Source organism: Capra hircus, chromosome 17 (genome assembly GCF_001704415.2).
Source record: "Capra hircus breed San Clemente chromosome 17, ASM170441v1, whole genome shotgun sequence".
Taxonomy (NCBI): domain Eukaryota; kingdom Metazoa; phylum Chordata; class Mammalia; order Artiodactyla; family Bovidae; genus Capra; species Capra hircus.
Window position 1 is genome coordinate 29,223,751 of NC_030824.1, and position 20,432 is coordinate 29,244,182.

At 37.3% G+C, this 20,432-nt stretch overlaps 1 protein-coding gene across 4 annotated transcripts in view; it reads left to right on the top strand.

Moving 5' to 3' along the window:
• Nucleotides 1–20,432, top strand: part of GRIA2 (glutamate ionotropic receptor AMPA type subunit 2) — a 197,896-nt gene that overhangs the window by 97,690 nt on the left and 79,774 nt on the right. For all 4 annotated transcript variants that reach the window (XM_018061479.1, XM_018061478.1, XM_018061477.1 and 1 more), the window contains exons 3-4: nucleotides 3,691–3,930; nucleotides 16,650–16,846. In XM_018061479.1, coding sequence (XP_017916968.1) covers nucleotides 3,691–3,930; nucleotides 16,650–16,846 — 437 coding nt within the window. The remainder of the gene's footprint in view (nucleotides 1–3,690; nucleotides 3,931–16,649; nucleotides 16,847–20,432) is intronic.

Sequence of the window (20,432 nt, forward strand, 5' to 3'; positions counted from 1 at the left end):
AGAAAGGCAGAAATGAGTTGAAGACTAAAAATATTTAAAGGAAAATAAGAATATTTGATGCATAAAGGCCACTCAAAGAAATAACTAATTAATCTGGCTTTCCTTTCATTTCATATCACCCAGTAGTCATTAGAAATTATTGCCTATCATGTATTGATTGCCTGCAATTAGCTATTATAATCTTCAGCAATTTTCTTATTATGAAACAATGATCTTTACTTATGAAAATAAATAATACTCTTATTTATGAAACAAATCTACTTTTTCTATAGATCTTTTTATTTTTGTGACTAAATTAAAGTGAAATATGATGGTATTGGTTTTATCCTTTAAATGATGTTTAACCAATGTAAAAGGAAGTTTGGATAGCTGACTTTCATATTTTGGATTGAAATAAACTTTGAAATTAAAAACATCAGTCATTCATCCACTCAAAGCATGTAGTTGACCTGAATTTGTTGTCTCAAGTACTGGGGTCTGTGGTTTGTATTGTGTGTTTCAGGGGTTAGTCTTGGACAAAGGAGCCCTACTTCTCAGAAAGATAGGATTAAATTTGTGTTTCGAAAATTATTCTGGTTAAATTGTGGAGAATTGAATAAAAGGGGCATAATTGGATGAAGGAAGAACACTGGGTAGGTATTCCACTAATCTGAGTGAGAAACACAATATTATCTATTAATAAAGAATGTGGACTCTGAATCCCAACTCTTTGGGTTTTAATATAGCATCTCTCATTTACTAGATGTCTGACTGGTTAAGTCACTTCGTCTTCCTACATTTTAATTTTCCTATCAGCAATTTGAAAATAATAATAGTTCCTATTTTGAAGGTTATCACAAGAAATAGGGAAGTTAATGTACCATGCCAGGCCACAGGGCAAGCATCAGGTACATAACATATGCTATTAGTGAACTGGTTGGAGTAGAGAAAGACATAAGGGGACCACCTAGGAGTACATTTAGGTATTCGAATGACCTTGACTTAGTGATGATCTGACTGCGGGGGAGGGTTTGGGAGAAGGTCCTTAACTGAAATACAAGTAAGGGTAGAGAAGAAGGGATTGTGGGAGCGACGGGGACTTCCCAATAAAATATTGTATTTTTTCTTCTAAGAATGATTCTAAGCCAAAGCATTTTGATAATATTTTGTCTCATGTGAAGCAGACACATGCATAAATTAAGTTCATGGGAAAGGGTGAAAAAGATGAGGAGTTCTGCGCTTCATTCAGCTGCTACTTGACTCCGTCTCTAAAGGCAAGAGATGTCCTTTTCAGGTGACATGTGTGTATGCGTGATGCCAGGCCTGCTTCTATCTTCTCTCAAAGAGGTTTTGGTCAGCATTGGACCTTTCATAAACACACCAACTGTGCAGTATAAAAGCATTATTAGCACAATAAAGCCTTTTAAAAGAATCAGTTAATATAAGGAATGAATTCTCATGAATATATATAAATCCCGGATAATGGCAGTTAGTTCTTCTTACAATTAATGATTTTTACTTGTACTTTTTTTTTTATAAAGCTATCCTAAAATATTTTTACATTTATATAGTCTGTTAAATAATAATGTGCATGTTTCCTTTTTTCTTCCAGTTCTGAAAGTGTTAGTCACTCAGTCATGTCCAGCTCTTTGAAATCCCATGGACTGTAGGCCACTAGGCTTCTCTGTCCATGAAATTTTCCAAGCCAGGTTACTGAAGTTTGTAGACATCCCCTTCTCCAGGGGATCTTCCTGACTCACAGGTCAAATCTGGGTCTCCTGCTTTGCAAGCAGATTCTTTACCATCCTAGCCACTAGGGAAGCCCTGTTTTATTGAGATATAATTGACATTCAGCACTGTATGAGTTTAAGGCAGACAGCATAATGATTTGACTTACATATATCATGAAATGATCACCACAATAAGTTTGGTGAACATTCATCATATCACATAGATACAAAATAAAAGAAAAATGTAAACAATTTGAGATGAGAGCTATTTGGGTTTGCTCTCTGAACAACTTTCATATATAACATTCTGCAGTGTTAATTACATTTATTACATTTTACATTAATTACATCCTTGGGCTTTGCTTGTGGCTCAGATGGTAAAGAATGTACCTGCCAATACACATGGAACAGGTTCGATCCCTAGTCAGAAATATTCCCTGGCAAAGGGAATGACTAACCACTCCAGTGTTCTTGCCTGGAAAATACCATGGACAGGGAAACCTGGTGGGCTACAGTCCGTGGGGTCACAAAGAGTCAGGCACGACTGAGCGACAAACACTTTCACTTCACTTCACTTCACATTACATCCCTAATAGTTCTTTATCTTATAACAGGAGTTTCATACATTTGACCCCATTCATCCAATTCTCCCTTTCCTCACTTCCCATCTCTGGTGACCGCAAATACAATCTTTTTTCCTATGAGTTTGTTTATTTGCTTTTGATGTATAATTGACCTCCAGTGCTATGTTACTGCCTGGTACACAACATAATTCCTTATTTCTGTATATTACAAAATAATCACCATGATAAGTCCATCTGTCACAATATACATTTCATCCCTATGACTCATTTATCTTGCAACTAGAATTCGTACCTCTTGATTACCTTCACATATTTCACTCATCCCCACCCCTTGTCCCCACCCCACTGGTGATCATCTCTTTATTCTCTGTATCTGTTTCTGTTTTGTTATATTTACATAATTGTTTTGTTTTTTAGATTCCACATATAAGTGAAATCATATAGTATTTGCTTACTGCACTTAGCACAATATCCTTTAGGTCTATCCATGATTTTTTTCTTTTTTTTATAGCTGAGTAATATTTCCATTATATATGTATATATATATATGTGTATATATATATATATACACACTACATCTTCTTTATCTACTTATATGTTGATGGTCACTTATGTTGCTTCCATGTCTTGGCTATTACGAATAACACTGCTATGAACATTTTAGGGGTGCATTATTTTAGAAAAGTACCCAGAAGTAGAATTGCTTGATTGTGTGGTAGTTCTACTTTTAATTTTTTGAGGAACCACTGTAATGTTTTCCATAGTTGCTGTACAAATTTACATTTCTACTAACATTGTGCAAGGGTTTGCCTTTCTCCATATATTGCCAACACTTGTTATTTGTTGTCTTTTGATGATGCCCATTTTAATGGGTGTGAGGTGATATCTCATTGTGGGGTTTAATTTACATTTCCCTAATATTAATGATGTTGAACATCTTTTCATGTGTCTATTGGCCATCTGTATGTCTTCTTGGGAAAAATATCTACTCAGGTCCTCTGCCCACTTTTTAATTGGGTTGTTTTCATTTTTTTGTTGAGCTATATGAGTTATTTGTATATGCTGGATATTAACCCCCAATCAGATATATAATTCGCAAATATCCCCTCCCATTCAGTAGGCTGCCTTTTTAGATTTGTTGATAGTTTCTTCCACTGTGCAAAAACTTTTAAGTTCGATATAGTCCCATAACCAGAATTATTTTTTAATGTTTTATAATTCTTTGTATTTCTCAAATACAGTAAATCTTCGTAAATTTGATGAATTATCAGCTCTCCCTATGTTTTAATTTGTTGATTCTTTTGTATATTATATAAAATGACATTAGCTTCAAGCAAATGCATGTGATTATATGTCAATTTCAATGATTTATTTTTCTATTTCCCTTGTTCTTCTAGTCTGCTCCCAGTTTTCAAGAGGAGTCTATGCTATTTTTGGATTTTATGACAAGAAGTCAGTAAACACCATCACATCATTTTGTGGCACGCTCCATGTGTCCTTCATCACTCCCAGCTTCCCAACAGATGGCACCCATCCATTTGTCATTCAGATGCGACCAGACCTCAAAGGAGCCCTCCTCAGCTTGATTGAGTACTACCAGTGGGACAAGTTTGCCTACCTCTATGACAGTGACAGAGGTAAGTGACAATGCCTCTCTCTCTGTACTGGGTCAAGTTCAGTGCCCACACAGTATATTCATACTTACACATGATATAGAGCTGTGTGAGTATATTCCAAGGGTGCATGCATGCTTAGTCCCTTCAGTAGTGTCTGACTCTTTGTTACCCTATGGGCTATAGCCCACCAGTTTCCTCTGTCCATTGGATTCTACAGGCAAGAATACTGGAGTGGGTTGCCACGCCCTCCTCCAGGGGATCTTCCCGACGCAGGAATCGAACTTGTGTCTTCTCCATTGCAGGCAGATTGTTTACTGCTGAGCCACCGGGGAAGCCATAGTCCCAAGGGTAACTTGGTTTAACTATGCTCTGAAAATGAAATTCAGTTTGAACTAGGAAGCATATTTAGAATAAAACAATTTATAGAGATAGATTGTCTTCACACAATGCCTATGTGTTGTGTTGTAATATGAAAAGCCCTTTCTGATATCAGCATCTCAGACCCTAGGAGGACTATATTTCCAGTCCAAGGTGAGTGAAGTGACTCCTTGGAAACTAGTTTAAGTAAGATTTGAGTAAATATGCAAATAAGAACATCTAAAAAATGTATAAGTGTTACATATTTCCCATGTAAAAGTTTTACCAGGCAAGGATGGTTGTTATTAACCTTGCTTTGTAATGAGATTCCTGAATCTTAGAGACATTGCAAGATTTTTTCATGATCCATTCATGTGTGGTTCAGCTGAACTCAAGTCTTTTGACACCAAAGCTTTGTGACAAGTCCTTGTGTTTACTTATGAGTTTACTTATGAAGAGATGGTTTGGATTAGCATGACAATTAGAGTCTAGGCTCATTACGCTAGTTTTTATTTCGGAGGTAAGGGCACTTGTTTTGTGTTTCCCACATCATTTGTCCTGAAGTTTGGTACTAGCAGACCTGATTAACCTTACATGTTATAGAATTCTAGGTTTTGCTAACCATTCCTGGGTCTGTGATTCAGCTTCAGTAGGCCTGTGTACTTCCTAAAATAGTATGAACGCTTTGTACACATGGTCATAGGTGATTTTTCTCAAGAGTATCCACCACCAAACTCAGAAGTACTAAGGACCACCATTGCCAAAATACCAGCCTGTTCAGGGAGCAGCAGTGCTTTAAAGGTTTAAGGGAAAACCAGAAGCTTATTCCTACCAGGAGAAGGCACCTTGCTTTCCTGCAAAGACAGCTGAGCCAGGAGCCAGCTACCAGCCCTTCTCCAGGATCAGTTTGCAGACATTGACTGCAGCAATCAGAGCCTGGTGTCAGGTTCTCTATCCTGGTCTCCAGTCCTGAGAGTGAGAACACTGTGGGAGTCAGTCATCACCATACAAACTGAGCAAGTTTCTTCCTGCTTTGAAAAGGGAGAGCTTTGCTCTACCCATGGGGAGTGAAAAACGGAAACACAGAACTGTTTAGAGTAAATACAGATTCCAGTGTGCTGGATTGCTCTGAAGTAGCCTTCTTTTTCATGTGATAAAGGGCTTAGCATCTTGCCCTCTGCTGACTCTTTCACTCTTGACCCCTCTTCGAGGATTTCTACCATCTAAATGACTTTTACTTGTAGCCACTCCTCTGTGTCCTTGCCAAGTCTCCAGGCCCATGTGCTCATCCTTCATCCTTCCATTTCTGTACTTGTTTCTCTTCAATCCACTTTCCATAAAGGAGCAAGAAACTTTGAATTTCTTTAAATTTAGCCATTGCTTTATATTGGGGTAGAGTTGATGTACAATATTGTGTTAGTTTCAGGTGTACAGCAAAGTTCAGTTATACGTATACATATATCCACTCTTTCAGATTTTTTCCCCACATTGAATGCTATAGGATATTGAATCGAGTTCCTTATGCTATACAGTAGGTCCTTGTTGTTTATCTATTCTATATGTGCTGGTGTGTGCATATTAATCCCAAGATTCTAATTTATCTCTACTCTGTTTACCCTTTGGTAATCATAAGTTTGTTTTCTATGTCTGCGAGTCTGGTTCTGCTTTGTAAATAAGTTCATTTTTGGCAATTTTTTTTTAGATTCCATGTATAAGTGATATCATATGATATTTGTCTTTGTCTGACTTATTTCACTTAATATGACAATCTCTAGGTCCATCTATGTTGCTGCAAGTGGCATTATTTAATTTTTTGATGACTGAGTATATTTCATTGTATATACACACCACACCTTTATCCATTTTTCTGGAGATGGACATTTAGGTAGTTTTCATATTATGGCTATCGTAAATAGTGCTGCAATGAATATCACGGTCCATCTTTTTGAATTATGGTTTTCCCTGGATATATGCCCAGGAGTGGCTTCTCAGCTGGCTCAGTGGTAAAGAACCCACCTGCCAATGCAGGAGACACAAGAAATGTGGGTTCAATTCCTGTGTTTGGGAAGATCTCCTGGAGTAGAAAGTGGCAACCCATTTCAGTATTGTTGCCTGGAAAATTCCACAAGGATCATGGTGGGTTGCTGTCTGTGGGGTTGCAAATAGTCTGACAAGACTAAATGACCGAGCACAGCACATGCCCAGGAGTGGGAGTGCTGGATCATATGGTAGCTCTATTTTTTGACTGTTTTATGTGCTTTTCTGGCCACATTGATCCCTTGCTTAATATACTCCAATGACTCTTCATTATAATGAAGATAAAGTTAAAAATTACTAACATGATTTTAGGGTCTTATTTGTATTTGGTTCCTGCCCATTTATACTATGGTCTTGCTCATCTAACAAGCTAAACCCTTTTCACTAACATTCTTTCACTTTCTCAGATGTACCAAACTCTTTCACCTCAAATCTCTGCACATTCTTCTAAATATTTCTGCTTAGGTCTCAGGTTATATAACATTCCCACAGAGATGCATTTAATATTGTTATCTTCTCTCAAAGTAATCTCTTTTTTTCCTCTAGTACTTATCACAATATATAATTAATATTGATGTTCATTCTTTCACCCAAGAATTAAGCTTCTAGTCTGTTCTAGGAACTGTTTAATTACACAGATTTTAATCTCTTTATTTAAGATCTGGCTATATGCCTAGGAAGCCAATGCCCTGGCAGTAACCACTACACTTAACGGTACATACAGTGCTTATGATAATGCTGGAACAGAGTTGATAGTCAATAAATGGGGTTAATAAATGAATGAGCTGAACATCTGTGTGTTTTGAGATGATATTAGAAACTGAATCCTGCTTGCTAAATCAAAGGATCAGAGATGAATTCTCCTTACTTTTTGATGAGGTGGAAGGTGACATTTTATTTTGAGGGACACACTTCACCCTCTCTATGGCGCCCTCTAGTTGACACTGAACTTTTGAGATAATTCAAGGAGACAACAGCTGATATAAATAGAAAAAGAGAAACTCTAGTATTTGAAGAGAGAAGAAAGACAAGCTCTGGGAAATAAAGGATCAGATGATGAGGATAGACTTATGTACTTGTGAAAAGAACCTGAGACATTTTAATGATTTTATTAACACTTTAGAAATATTAAATGAAATTGAAGCGATGAGATAATCTCCAATCATTAAATTATACAAATTGATTTGAGTTCAAGTGCAGCCACAGAGAGGTCACCGTTCAAGTGATATTATTAAGTAGTTGTATGTTAAAGTCAAAATTGACTTTGTGGATACATTTTCAAGTTATTTTCAAATGGATGCTACTGCTGCTAAGTCGCTTCAGTCATGTCCAACTCTGTGTGACCCCATAGATGGAAGCCCACCAGCCTCCCCCGTCCCTGGGATTCTCCAGGCAAGAACACTGGAGTGGGTTGCCATTTCCTTCTCCAATCCATTCTTCAAATGGATACTTATGTTATAATATGAAGAGTATTACACTGGCCTTTTATCTGAATCTGTTTTCAGAAATAAATGTGTAAGACTCAAAATACTGGCAAAAGACTTGTCCTTCATGTAATGTTTTACTTGTCTTATAGAAATGGGATGCTTGCTCTCTGATTTTTCCTTATTAATGACAACTGTTATAACTTTGCTGCTGTATCACATTTTAAAATGTCTATTCATACGTTTAGTTCGTGTTATGTTCCCTCGCCCCACCAATTGTAGACAAAGGAGGACAAAGATACACCCTGATCTTCGTGTAGGTCTTTGATTATTTCAGGTTTACTTGTGATCGGGGTGCCATGTGACCCCTTAGAACTGCTGGAGGCTTCTCTTTTCCAAGCTATGTGACAGCAGCCTGGAACTCCTTGTTACCCCAGCATCTTTCCTAAAGCTCCAGAAAGACTAGCTAGATGGATCTTCAACATATTTGAACTATAGAGTAATGGGGTTACCTATGTTAATGCATTCAACGTAGGTTTTTCTTTGGAACCAGAACTTGCTCAAAATGTGGTTTTTATTTATTGGGTTAGTGTTGATAAAGTAAGGTAATACATTTCTGTAGACAGCAGGTAAAACCAGAGTTAATGATTTATAACTTGGTTTTAATTTTGAACCATACTGTTTTTCCCTGAAGGAAAGGCACATTGATTCCAGTTCTAAAAAGGCACCATGCATAGAATAAAAATGCTTCCAAATTATAAATTTGTTTTACCATGTTCCTGAGAAAGTCAGAGTGGGAGATATATGTTAATCTAATCTGGTCTAGGCATGCTGCTTTGATTTAGTGATCATAAATATTAATTTCTGTGCCTGAAAGATGAATAAGGGCAGTGAATTTTAAATGCAACAGAGAAAATATTTTTAAGAAAAAAGACATGGTCTGAATGAAATAGAACTATTTGCAGTAGTCATTTTTAATCCCATCCATTAATGTGAAAACTCAGATATTTAAGGGGCTTCCTAGGTGTCACTACTGGTAAAGAACCCGCCTGCCAATGCAGGAGACATAAGAGACATAGGTTCGATCCCTGGGTTGGGAAGATCCCCTGGAGAAGGAAATGGTAACCCACTTCAGTCTTCTTTCCTGGAGAATCCCATGGACAGAGGAACCTGGCAGGCTACAGTCCATAACCTCTCACAGAGTCGGACACAACTGAAGTGACTCAGCATGCACCGAAGACATTGAGACTTCACTTGTTCAGGGGCTGTAGGTTTTTCTATAACTTTGTCATAGTATTATGAACACTAGCTCAAGATGAGACTGTTAACTGCTTCTAGTAATACTTGGAGAGAAGATTTAGGGAGATTGTCAGCTTATGAATAGGTTATACAGCTATAACTAATTCAGCAACAGTTAAGCACATGAAGAAGAAATACAGTAAAGAAATAAGTAACAGTACTTTAGCCATTCTTTCTTCTGTTCAGAAATCTGAGCATTTAGGAGAGTATAGAACTTTATTTTAGAGTTCTAAAATATTCTTGAGGTTTTTCAGAATATACTTTAAGTACATTTATTAGCTAGAACAGTTAATTTTCCAGATTTTTTTTTCTATTTGTAGACTGCATAGAAGTTAAATAAGCAGGGTGACAATATACAACCTTGAGGTACTCCTTTTCCTATTTGGAACCAGTCTGTTGTTCCATGTCCAGTTCTAACTGTTGCTTCCTGACTTGCATATAGGTTTCTCAAGAGGCAGAACCACTAGACCATTCAGGTATGACCTAAATCAAATTCTTTATGATTATACAGTGGAAGTGAGAAATAGATTTAAGGCACTAGATCTGATAGATAGAGAGCCTGATGAGAGTCAGTTACTATTACTAAAAAAACAACTCTGAAAATACAGATTAATAAGACATCAGCCTTTCAAAATATGAGACAGATCAGCACACGGTTTGTGAATTATTTCTATTTGTTCTTAGGAGATGATTGAATATTCTTCCATGTCTTCTGATGAAACTAAATTCATTTCTGATGTTGTACCATCTGGGCAGTTTAGCATCAATAAATGGATGTATTTTGGGGGGTTTTGGAGATTACAATATTGATTCTGAGAGTTTTAATAATAGAATCTGCAACAACTATGTTATTTTTGATACATAAAATGGATGTTTGATTCAGCCATTTCTTTAAAAGCATCTTTATTGATTTTATATTTCATCTCCATATTTGGACAAGGTGAACTGACAGTAAATGTTAGGTTTAGAAATATCATTCAAGATTCATTTACATATTAGCATTTATATTTAAAGTGTCTTGTTATATATGTTGGTTGATAGGTGTGCGGGCATGTTACTGTTTTGTGCATCTTTTTGCAACCCTACAGACTGTAGCCTACCAGGCTCCACTGCCCATGGGATTCTCCAGGCAAGAACAGTGGAGTGGGTTGACATTTCCTCTTCCAAGGGATCTTCCCGGCCCAGGGATCGAAACCACATCTCTTGTGTCTCCTGCCTTGGCAGGGGCTTCTTTATCACTGAGCCACCAGGGAAGCCTCATGGTGGATAGGACTGAATATTAAGAATATCACCACTTGAAATTATAATTCAGTATGTGGTAAACTTCATAATAAGTGAAAACAACATGAAGTAATTTATTGCCTGGAAGAAAGGAAGCTCATGTATAAGTACCATATGACAATTTATAACATAGATCACCACCCATGATATGATTATTTAAGGTGTGCAAAAAGAGAATTTTTATTTATGCATGTATATAATAGCTTCAAATACTAAGTATAAAAAACCAGAATAATGTATTTAAAGAGGTCTTGGGTTAGGTGAGTTTAATATTTTTCTTTTTGGAGTGTAGTTGTTTTACAGTGCTGTGTCAGTTTCTACTGTGCAGCAAGTTAATCAGCTTCACATTCACATACATTCCCTCTTTTTGGATTTCCTTCCCACTTAGGTCATCACAGAGGCTGTCAGAGTGAAGTAAGTCAGAAAGAGGAAAACAAATACTGTATATTAATGCCTGTGGAATCTAGAAAAAATGGTATAGATGATCTTACTTGCAAAGCAGAAATAGAGACATAGATGAAGAGAACAAACATTTTATACTAAGGGAAAGAAGGGGGCTATGAAATGAATAGGGAGACTGGCGTTGGCACATACACACTATTGATATTATATATAAAATGGAAAACTATAGGGAATCTACTGTATAGCCCAGGGAACTTCCTCAGTGCTCTGTGGTGACCTGAATGGGAAGAAAGTCCAAAAGGAAAGAAATACACATACGTGTGGGCTTCCCCGGAGGCTCGATGGTAAAGAACCAGCCTGAAATGCAGGAGATGCAAGTTCTATACATGGGTCTAGAAGATCCCCTGGAGGAGGGCAGGGCAAGCCACTCCAGTATTCTTGCCTGGAGAATCCAATGGACTGAAGAGCCTAGAGGCCTACAGCCCATGGGGTCACAAAGAGTCAGACACTACTGAAGTGACTTAGTTGCACATGCATGCATATGTATATGTAAAACTGATATGCAGTTTTTAAAGAAGTGGCAAAGCAGAGTCACATCATGATTGGAATGTGAAAAGGCAGGACCTTGACAGTGGAAAAAGTTTAGAAAATTAGGTTTTTTTTTTTCCGTACTAGAAAACTGAATGAACTTAATAACTGTTTTCAAGCACATTAATAGCTATCAAATTGATTCTGATGACCAACTGTGGTACTGTCCTCACTGATGATGAAAATCAAGAAAAGGACTTGAATTACATCCTGGAAGGATTGTGTCTCTTGTGCTTCCTGCACTGGCCGGTGATTCTTTACTACTGTGCCATCTGAGAAAACTGGCTGTTTATTTACAGTGAATAGAAATCATAGGCGATCCCTGAATTTTTTAAAAGAAGTCTTCATTAATATATTTTTTACAATGGCATGTAGTCCCTATTTAAATTATCCCTTGAGAAAATCTTGTTTATTTTAATTTTGCTTTTATTGTTCTTACAAGACCAAATGGAGGAAACTGAGTTTGTTGTTTTGCCACAAAACTCCACATAATTCATTTTAAGTTTAATTTATGATTCTACTTTTCAATTTGAAATGGAGTAAATTATTTTTAATTTTCATTATGAAATATTTTAAATAACAACAAGGACAGAATAATATGGAGACCCTCCAGCCTGGAGAATCCTAGGGACAGGGGAGCCTGGTGGGCTGCCATCTATGGGGTCGCATAGAGTCGGACACGACTGAAGCGACTTAGCAGCAGCAGCAGCAGCCAGCACCCTTAAGCCAACTTTATTAATGACTGATAAGAGGAATGTCATTTTATCTCTGTCCTTCTGCCCTTCAGCATTATTTTCAAGCAGATACTTCACATCCTGTTATTTCATCAGTAAATATTTCAGTTTGTATTTTGAAAGACTAATTCTCTTGGTTTAAATATAACCACAGTATTATTACCATATATAGGCAAGTCAACATTAATTTGTTTCTAACATCATCTGCTTTTTTCACAGTTTGAATCAGGATAAAAATGAGCCCCATATATCCAGTTGGTTAAAGTATATCTTAAGCCTTTTATAAGGTGATATAGAGACTTCCCCACAGTCAGTCAGTCAGTTCAGTCTCTCAGTCATGTCCCACTCTTTGCGACCCCATGAACTATAGCATGACAGCCTTTCCTGTCCTTCACCAACTCCAGGCACTTGCTCAAATGCATGTCAGCTGAGTTGGTGATGCCAGCTCATCCTCTGTCGTCCCTTCTCCTCCTGCCTTCAATCATTCCCAGCATCAGGGTCTCTTACAATGAGCCATTTCTTCACATGTGGTGGCCAAAGCATTGGAACTTCAGCTTCAGCATCAGTCCTTCCAATGAATATTCAGGACTGATTTCCTTTAGGATTGACTGGTGTAATCTTGCCTCCAGGGGGCTTTCGAGAGTCTTCTTCAACACCACAGTTCAAAAGCATCAATTCTTCAGTGCTCAGCTTTCTTTATGTCCAAATCTCACATCCATGCATGACTACTGGAAAAATCATAGCTTTTACTATATGTACCTCTGTCAGAAAACTAATGTCTCTGCTTTTTAATATGCTGTCTAGCTTTGTCATAGTTTTTCTTCCAAGAAGCGTGTTTCAGTTTCATGGCTGCAGTCACCATCTGCAGTGATTTTCGAGCCCAAGAAAATAAAGTCTGTCACTGTTTCCATTGAAACCCCCATCTATTTGCCATGAAGTGATGGAACAGGATGCCATGATCTTAGTTTTTTGAATGTTGAATTTTAAGGCAACCCTTTCACTCTCCTCTTTCACTTTCATCAAGAGGCTCTTTGGTTTCTCTTTGCTTTCTGCCATAGTGTGGTGTCATCTGCATATCTGAGGTTATTGATATTTCTCCCAGCGATCTTGATTCCAGCTTGTGCTTCATCTAGCCTGGCATTTTGTATAATGTGCTTGCATATAAGCTAAATATGCAGGGTGGCAATATACAGCCTTGGCATACTCTTTTCCCAATTTGGAACCCAGTCATTGTCCCATGTCTGGTTCTAATTGTTGCTTCTTGACCTGAATATGAATATCTCAGGAGACAGGTAAGATCTGGTATTCCTATCTGTTGAAGAATTTTCCACAGTTTGTTGTGATCCACACAATCAAAGCTCTAAAGTAGTCAATGAAGCGTGAAAGTGAAAGTTACTCAGTCCTGTCTGTCTCTTTGAGACCCCATGGACTGTACATTCCATGGAATTCTCTAGGACAGAATACCAGAGTGGGTAGCCTTTCCCTTCTCCAGGGGATCTTCCCAACCCAGGAATTGAACCTAGGTCTCCGACATTGTAGGCAGATTATTTACCAGCTGAGCCACAAGGGAAGCCCAAGAATACTGGAGTGGGTAGCCTATCCCTTCTCTAGCAGATCTTCCCCAGCCAAGAACTGAACCAGGATCTCCTGCTTTGCAGGCAGATTCTTTACCAACTGAGCTATCAGGGAAAAGCCCCAGTGAAGCAGAAGTAGATGTTTTTCTATAATTCTGTTGTTTTTCCCATGATCCAGTGGATATTGGCAATTTGATCTCTGGTTTCTCTGCCTCTTCTAAATCCAGCTTGAGCATCTGGAAGTTCCCAGTTCATGTACTGTTGAAGCCTTGCTTGGCAAATTTTGAGCATTACTTTGCTGGTGTGTGAGATGAGTGCAATTTTGTGGTAGTTTAAACATTCTTTGGCATTGCCTTTCTTTGGAATTGGAATGAAAACTGACCTTTTCCAGTCCTTTGGCCACTGCTGAATATTCCAGATTTGCTGGCATATTGCAAAATATGTGTGCAGCACTTTCACAGCATCATTTTTTAGGATTTGAAATAGCTCAGCTGGAATTCCATCACCTCCACTAACTTTGTTCGTAGTTATGCTTCCTAAGGCCCACTTGACTTTGCACTCCAGGATGTCTGGCTCTAGGCGAGTGAACACACCATCATGATTATCTGGGTCATTAAGATCCTTTTTGTATAGTTTTTCTGTGTATTCTTCCCCTCTCTTCTTAGTATCTTCTGCTTCTCTTAGGTCCATAACGTTTCTGTCCTTTATTGTCCTCATCTTTGCATGAAATGTTCCCTTGGTATCTCTAATTTTCCTGAAGAGAGTCCCACAATTTGGAATTTGATGATTGCACCATTGTGGCATTTAACGCATTGCCTATATTCCTCATGAAAGGATAATTAGTTCTAGATGCTTGTTGAGGTTCACATTAGCTTTTTTGGCGTGAGTACTGCATAGGTGATGTTGAGTATCCCCCTTTGAAAGATAACTTCTGGCCATCTCTCTCTTTTTGTGTTGTTAGCATTAGTTGACCATTGTTGTCTTGATTCATTAATTCACTCTGTGTTGCAAGATTGGTTATAATTCCGGATCTGTATTATTTCATCATTTATTAGCTGGAGTTTTTTCCAAAAATAAAAACCTCCCTTAATTATTACCCTGAGTAGAGTTCATACAGGAAAGGCAGGAAAAAAGCTTCTTTATTTTCCTTTATTTACCAGTTTTCAAAATAATTACTTGGTTCCTTTCAAAAAGCCACCAAATGGCATCTTTCAAAGGCAATCACATGTTTTTATTAGCTGTCATTGCTAATTCATGGATTTAAAAATATATGTATTTAAGTCTTTTGTAGATATTATTCTTACTGATGTTCACATCGCCTCATCTTTATTCAAAGCGATTCTTCTCAAATTGGTTTCTGAGTCTTTGACCCAGTGCTGGTAGTTTTGCAGTTTCCTTGCTTTATGGTGTAACAAGATGTTCTAGACCCTTCTCAACTATCCTTCGCCAGTATAGAATCAGTAAAAACTTTAACAATATTTTCCAGGATCAGGTAATTTTCAACAAGATTTAGAATGCACATATTGTTTTGTTGTGGTAAGTAGAATTACATAAAGTTCAGTACATGAATAAAGCTTTTACAGTCATGCGATTAAATTGGATAAGTCCCACATTCTATGGATAAAAGAGGATCAATAGTCTTGTCTGTCTGGAATAAGGAAGATGATGTGAGGAGACCTGAATTCTTTTTGGAGCCTTGATTTTTATTGTACATTAAGCTCTTTGTAGAAGTGCTGAATTTGTGTTGACTATGAAGAGTTGAAGTAACATGAAAGACACATGTATATACTGGTTTTCCAAATATTAAATGGCAGAATTAACTTTAAGAAAGATGTTCCCAAAGTGTTCCTCCTCCAAATTCTACATGTGAGGTAATGTGTGAACAACTAAAAATAAAAATACCATCTTCTAAGTTGTATGATGCTGTAAGTGATTACTACTAGCAGACTGGTCTCACATTTGGGAAGTTAAGTAAATGTAACTAATATGTGTGAGAAAGCTGGCTGCCCATCTGGTGAAGAGGTGAACATGTAATTTCTGCAGCATTAGTCCCAGTAATACACACAAAAAATGATATAACAGAAGGCTGCGGAAGAAATAACAACTGCTGACTGGAAAACGATGGGAGCCGAAATAGAGCCTCAGAGATGATTGGCTTTTAGGCTCACAGAGACCCACATAGACTAATTTCACTGAAAACAGACTCAGCCTCTTCAGGATAATAATGTGAAATAGACTGTCATAGATAAACAAATATTACTTTTCCATTCTGTACAAGAAAGAATAGAATGTCTTTTTATTTTGTTAAAGCCAGAGATGGAGACTTCCGCAGTCCCAGTGGTCAAGACTTCACCTTCCAATGCAGGGAATGTGGGTTCAATACATGGTCAGGGAGCTAAGATTACGCATGCCTTGAAGCCAAAAATAACATAAATATAAACAACAGAATATAAACAACAGAAGCAATACTGTAACTAATTAAATAAAGACTTTAGAAATGGTCCACATTAAAAAAAAAAAAAAAACTTAAAGCAAAAACATGCAACTCAACAACAACAACAACAACAACAAAAAACTGAGATAGGGAATTCCCAGGCAGTCCAGTGGTTGGGACTCGGTGCTTTTACAGACTGCCAACCTTGCAGTTTCAAACCCTCCTAGGAGAACTAAGATCTCACATGCTGCTCAGTTTGGCAAAACAAGACAAAACAAAACCCCAAAGTATTTAAAAAAAAAAATCACATTTTGGTACTATTCAGAGGAAGACAGTTGAGAAAAGGGGGCTGAAAGAAAGGGGTGTGGTTTTTCCTCAAGCTATGACTCTTTTCATCAAAATAATGGCAGTTAGAGGAAAGAGCCGTTGATGTAAAGTGGAAATGAGTGGATGTTGATAAGGATTTTGGCTGTAGCTTTTTAGAGGTGTTAGTATCCCCTTAATTGCACAAAAATATCAGCCTTCAAAACATATGTGCTGTCAGTTTCCCAGCGCGGTTCTGCGTTTTTCCAGCCTCCTCATCAGGCCCCACGTCTCTCTGCCTTCCTAGGCTTGTCCACCCTGCAGGCCGTGCTGGATTCTGCCGCCGAGAAGAAGTGGCAAGTGACTGCCATCAACGTGGGGAACATTAACAACGACAAGAAAGATGAGACCTACCGCTCCCTCTTCCAGGATCTGGAGCTAAAAAAGGAGCGGCGTGTCATCCTGGACTGTGAGCGGGACAAAGTCAACGACATCGTAGACCAGGTTTGCTCCTCTGTTTCCTAAGGCACCAAATTTAGAGGCTGCGTGCAGTGTCAGCGTTTGCAGAGTGTGTGTGAGATGCTGGTGCAGCAGTTTTTGCCGGTTTAGGGAGGATACAGCACAGATCATCAGTTAGATTATCTCTGGCTTCAGTGAGCAATAACAGGGGGTCCCCAACAGAGCAGACACATCACCCTAATCATTACATATATTCAGTACATGATTCCTGGCTCATGTTGAGTATGGTAATTGTTGTCCTAAACTTCAGTATTTTGAAATGGAAATTTAAAATCCAGTTCCTTTGAACTTTTCAGAGATAAAGACATAGACACATATTAAGTGAAAATAAGTCTGAGTCCTAAGGGAAAATAAGTAATATATGAATTCTTTGGCAAGACATGAAGGATCAAACATTTAGGATAATACAATGTGGTGTGCTAAACCTGGACTGTTGTCTGAGTGGGTTTACGTCTTCAGAAAGAGCAGCTGTTTAGTTTTCCAAGAAGAAATTTTTTCCTCCTAGTAGGTAAGTTTTGTGTCACTTATGAAAATAAAATACATAGTGGAGATATACTTCGTCCTTTCTGTTTGAGAAGTAAACTAGATGTATTAATTTGCAGTATTTTAAAGAATAACATGATACCAGAGATATAGATGCTTTATCTGTGCTCTTCACATGATTTTTCTTTCAAAATTTAAGATCTTTCAGAATGCAACAACCATGTAGTGATATTCAAGGGATAGAAATAAAGTCATGTTATACAGACAGGGGGATGACCAGGGGTGGTGGTGAAAAGCATCAGAATTTACCAACTGAAGTCTCCTCCACTGGGATCTGCTTCTTTTCCAACTGAAAATGTATATTTATATTTTCCTTACAATAATGCTATATACATATATATTCATTTATATGTTATTTACATATATAAATGAATATATATAAAATTACTCCTTGGAATAATATAGGATTGGAAATAAAATATGCAGTTTACCATGCATATATTCTCTCTCTAGGCTTTGAAGAGAAAATTAGATTCATTAATCTGTATAACACAAAACATTTTTGCAAATGCAAATGTTGATGAAGCCTTAATTGATATAGAATAATACAAGGCCTAAGATATACAAAATAGATTTCTCATGAAACATTGAAGAAGTGAACAAAACTAGCTTGTTATGAGGAAGAACAGAATGTTATATGCCAGAGAAGTGAACATATCAGTAGAAAAGTCTTAATCTTATCTCAGGATGTGAGACTGGGATTGTTTTTAACCTGAAGGCCTCTTGTTCAAATGCGACCTCAACAACTCATTTGAATTTCAGAAGAGATTCTCATTAAAACTGAATTTTAATAATAGTCATTAGTCTTTGGTTTTAAAAATGTGTGTGTTCATGACTCATCATAATGCAGGTTGGTGAAAGCCTATAAGAAAATATTTCTTTCAAAACCAGAAGAGAGAAACTATGAGAACAACTGGGAATATAGAGAATGGAACTTCTTAACATTTATTTTATTGAAGTATAGTTGATTTACAATGTTAGTTCGTTTCTCCTATACAGCAAAGTGATTCAGTTATATCTATCTATATCTATCTATATATATACATTCTTTCTTATATTCTTTTCCATGATGGTTTATCAAAGAATATCGAATAGAGTTCTCTGTGCTATACACTAGGACTTTGCTATTTATCCATTCTATATATAATAGTTTGAATTTGCTAATCCCCAAATCCCAGTCCTTCACTCCCCCCTCTCTCCCTCTCGGCAACCAAAAATCTGTTCTCTATGTCTGTGAGACCGTTTCTGTTTCGTAGGTAAGTTCCTTTGTATCATATTTTAGATCCCACATGCAAATAATATCATATGGTATTTGTCTTTGGCTTATTTCATTTAGTATGGTAATCTCTAGATCCATCAGTGTTGCTGCAAATGATGTTCCTTCATGGAATGGAATGTTTTGAAACAAATAATACATGGTTATGATTAAATAAATGTCCATATGGACGTCCATTCAAAATGTACACAGTATCTTGGGCATATATTTTATTTGAATGTACAGTGTGCATGTGTGCATTTATTGAGGACATTATATGTGTCTGGAATGAGGGATACAGAGAAAGGAAAGAAAGCCTAGACCACACCCCATGAATTCACTGTTTAGGGGGAATGAAAGTGTTCACACATAATCAGTACTGCAGTATTACAGGTTATAATGCAGTGTGGTCTAAGAGCATGGAGGAGGAAGTATCTGTCTTAACAGGAGTTGGAAGATTTATGAAAGGTTCACACACGGGTACCACTTGGCTGGCTGGCTTGTGTTCAAGCCTTCATGTGTTTGTTCAATAAATTTCTCTCAGCATCTAATGTTTGCCAGACAGGCACTGCAGCAGATCCAAAAACATAATGTTAAACAGAACTGGCCTGCCCCATCAAGGTGAACAGTCATGATGTTTTACGGTTCAATAAATATGCAACTATAATAATGCTATGTACTATTAAGGAACAGTACAGGATATTATGAGAAAAAAAGTTGAACATAAAAGTAATTTCAATTGAGAGATCATTGAAGGCCTTTGTTGAATAGAGTTTACTAGGCAAAATGTAGGTCTGTGGTACATTTAAAGAAAAGGAAACACTATTCGCTTATTCCCTCTGTCAAGAGAATGGAGATGAGATAAAACTTTATATTCTTAATAGCTTAAATTAGTTAGAAATAGAATTAAACAATGGTAGTCTTGAGTACTTTATCACTTAATAAAATCTTAGAAATGCCTGTTTCTAGTTGTGATTAGGTGGGAAAAGGACTCAGACATCAAAAGCATTTAGAAATTAACAAACTTACTGTTGTTAGTATAATACTAATGGCTCCATAAAACATAAATATGATTGTATGGCTGATACTAATTCTTAGGCAGAAGTAGGGCTAGATCATTTTCATATTTCTTCTTTCTGTCAATGAGCACACAAGTCAAGGACTTCTACTTCTGGTAGCATCATTTATACTGCGATTTTTCTTAATTCCCGGAAGGAAGACATGCATGATTGATACAGTAGGATGACCAGTAAGGAGAGTCAATAGATGCCAGTAGGAAATATGAGACATGATCCTCTAAATTCAGCTTATGTTAGTTAATTAAAATGTATTTCATTTAGGAGGATATCTTTTCTTCAAAATCCTACCTTCAATACAAAGTGTTTTTTCTGGGAAAAGGCAATTTAGTTGTATAACATAAAAAGAAGTTACAAAATAATATAAACCCAAACTCCCTTCCAAATAGTGACCACTTAGAAGCAAAGTCTGCTGTATGAGGTAGTGGTGAAATATGTTGGAATCCTTCTAGGGTTTGGCCCTCCACTTGTTTTTTGATGGAGTTCGATCCCTGGGTTGGGAAGACCCCCTGGAGAAGGGAAAGGCTACTCACTCCAGTATTCTAGCCTGGAGAATTCCATGGACTGTATAGTCCATGGGGTCGCAAAGACTCAGAGAAGACTCAGCGACTTTCACTTGCTCTTTGAGCACCTCACTTTGTCTGGGATGAGGAAGTGGATTCAGGAAGGGAAACTTCTAGGAGGTAGTGATTTAGGC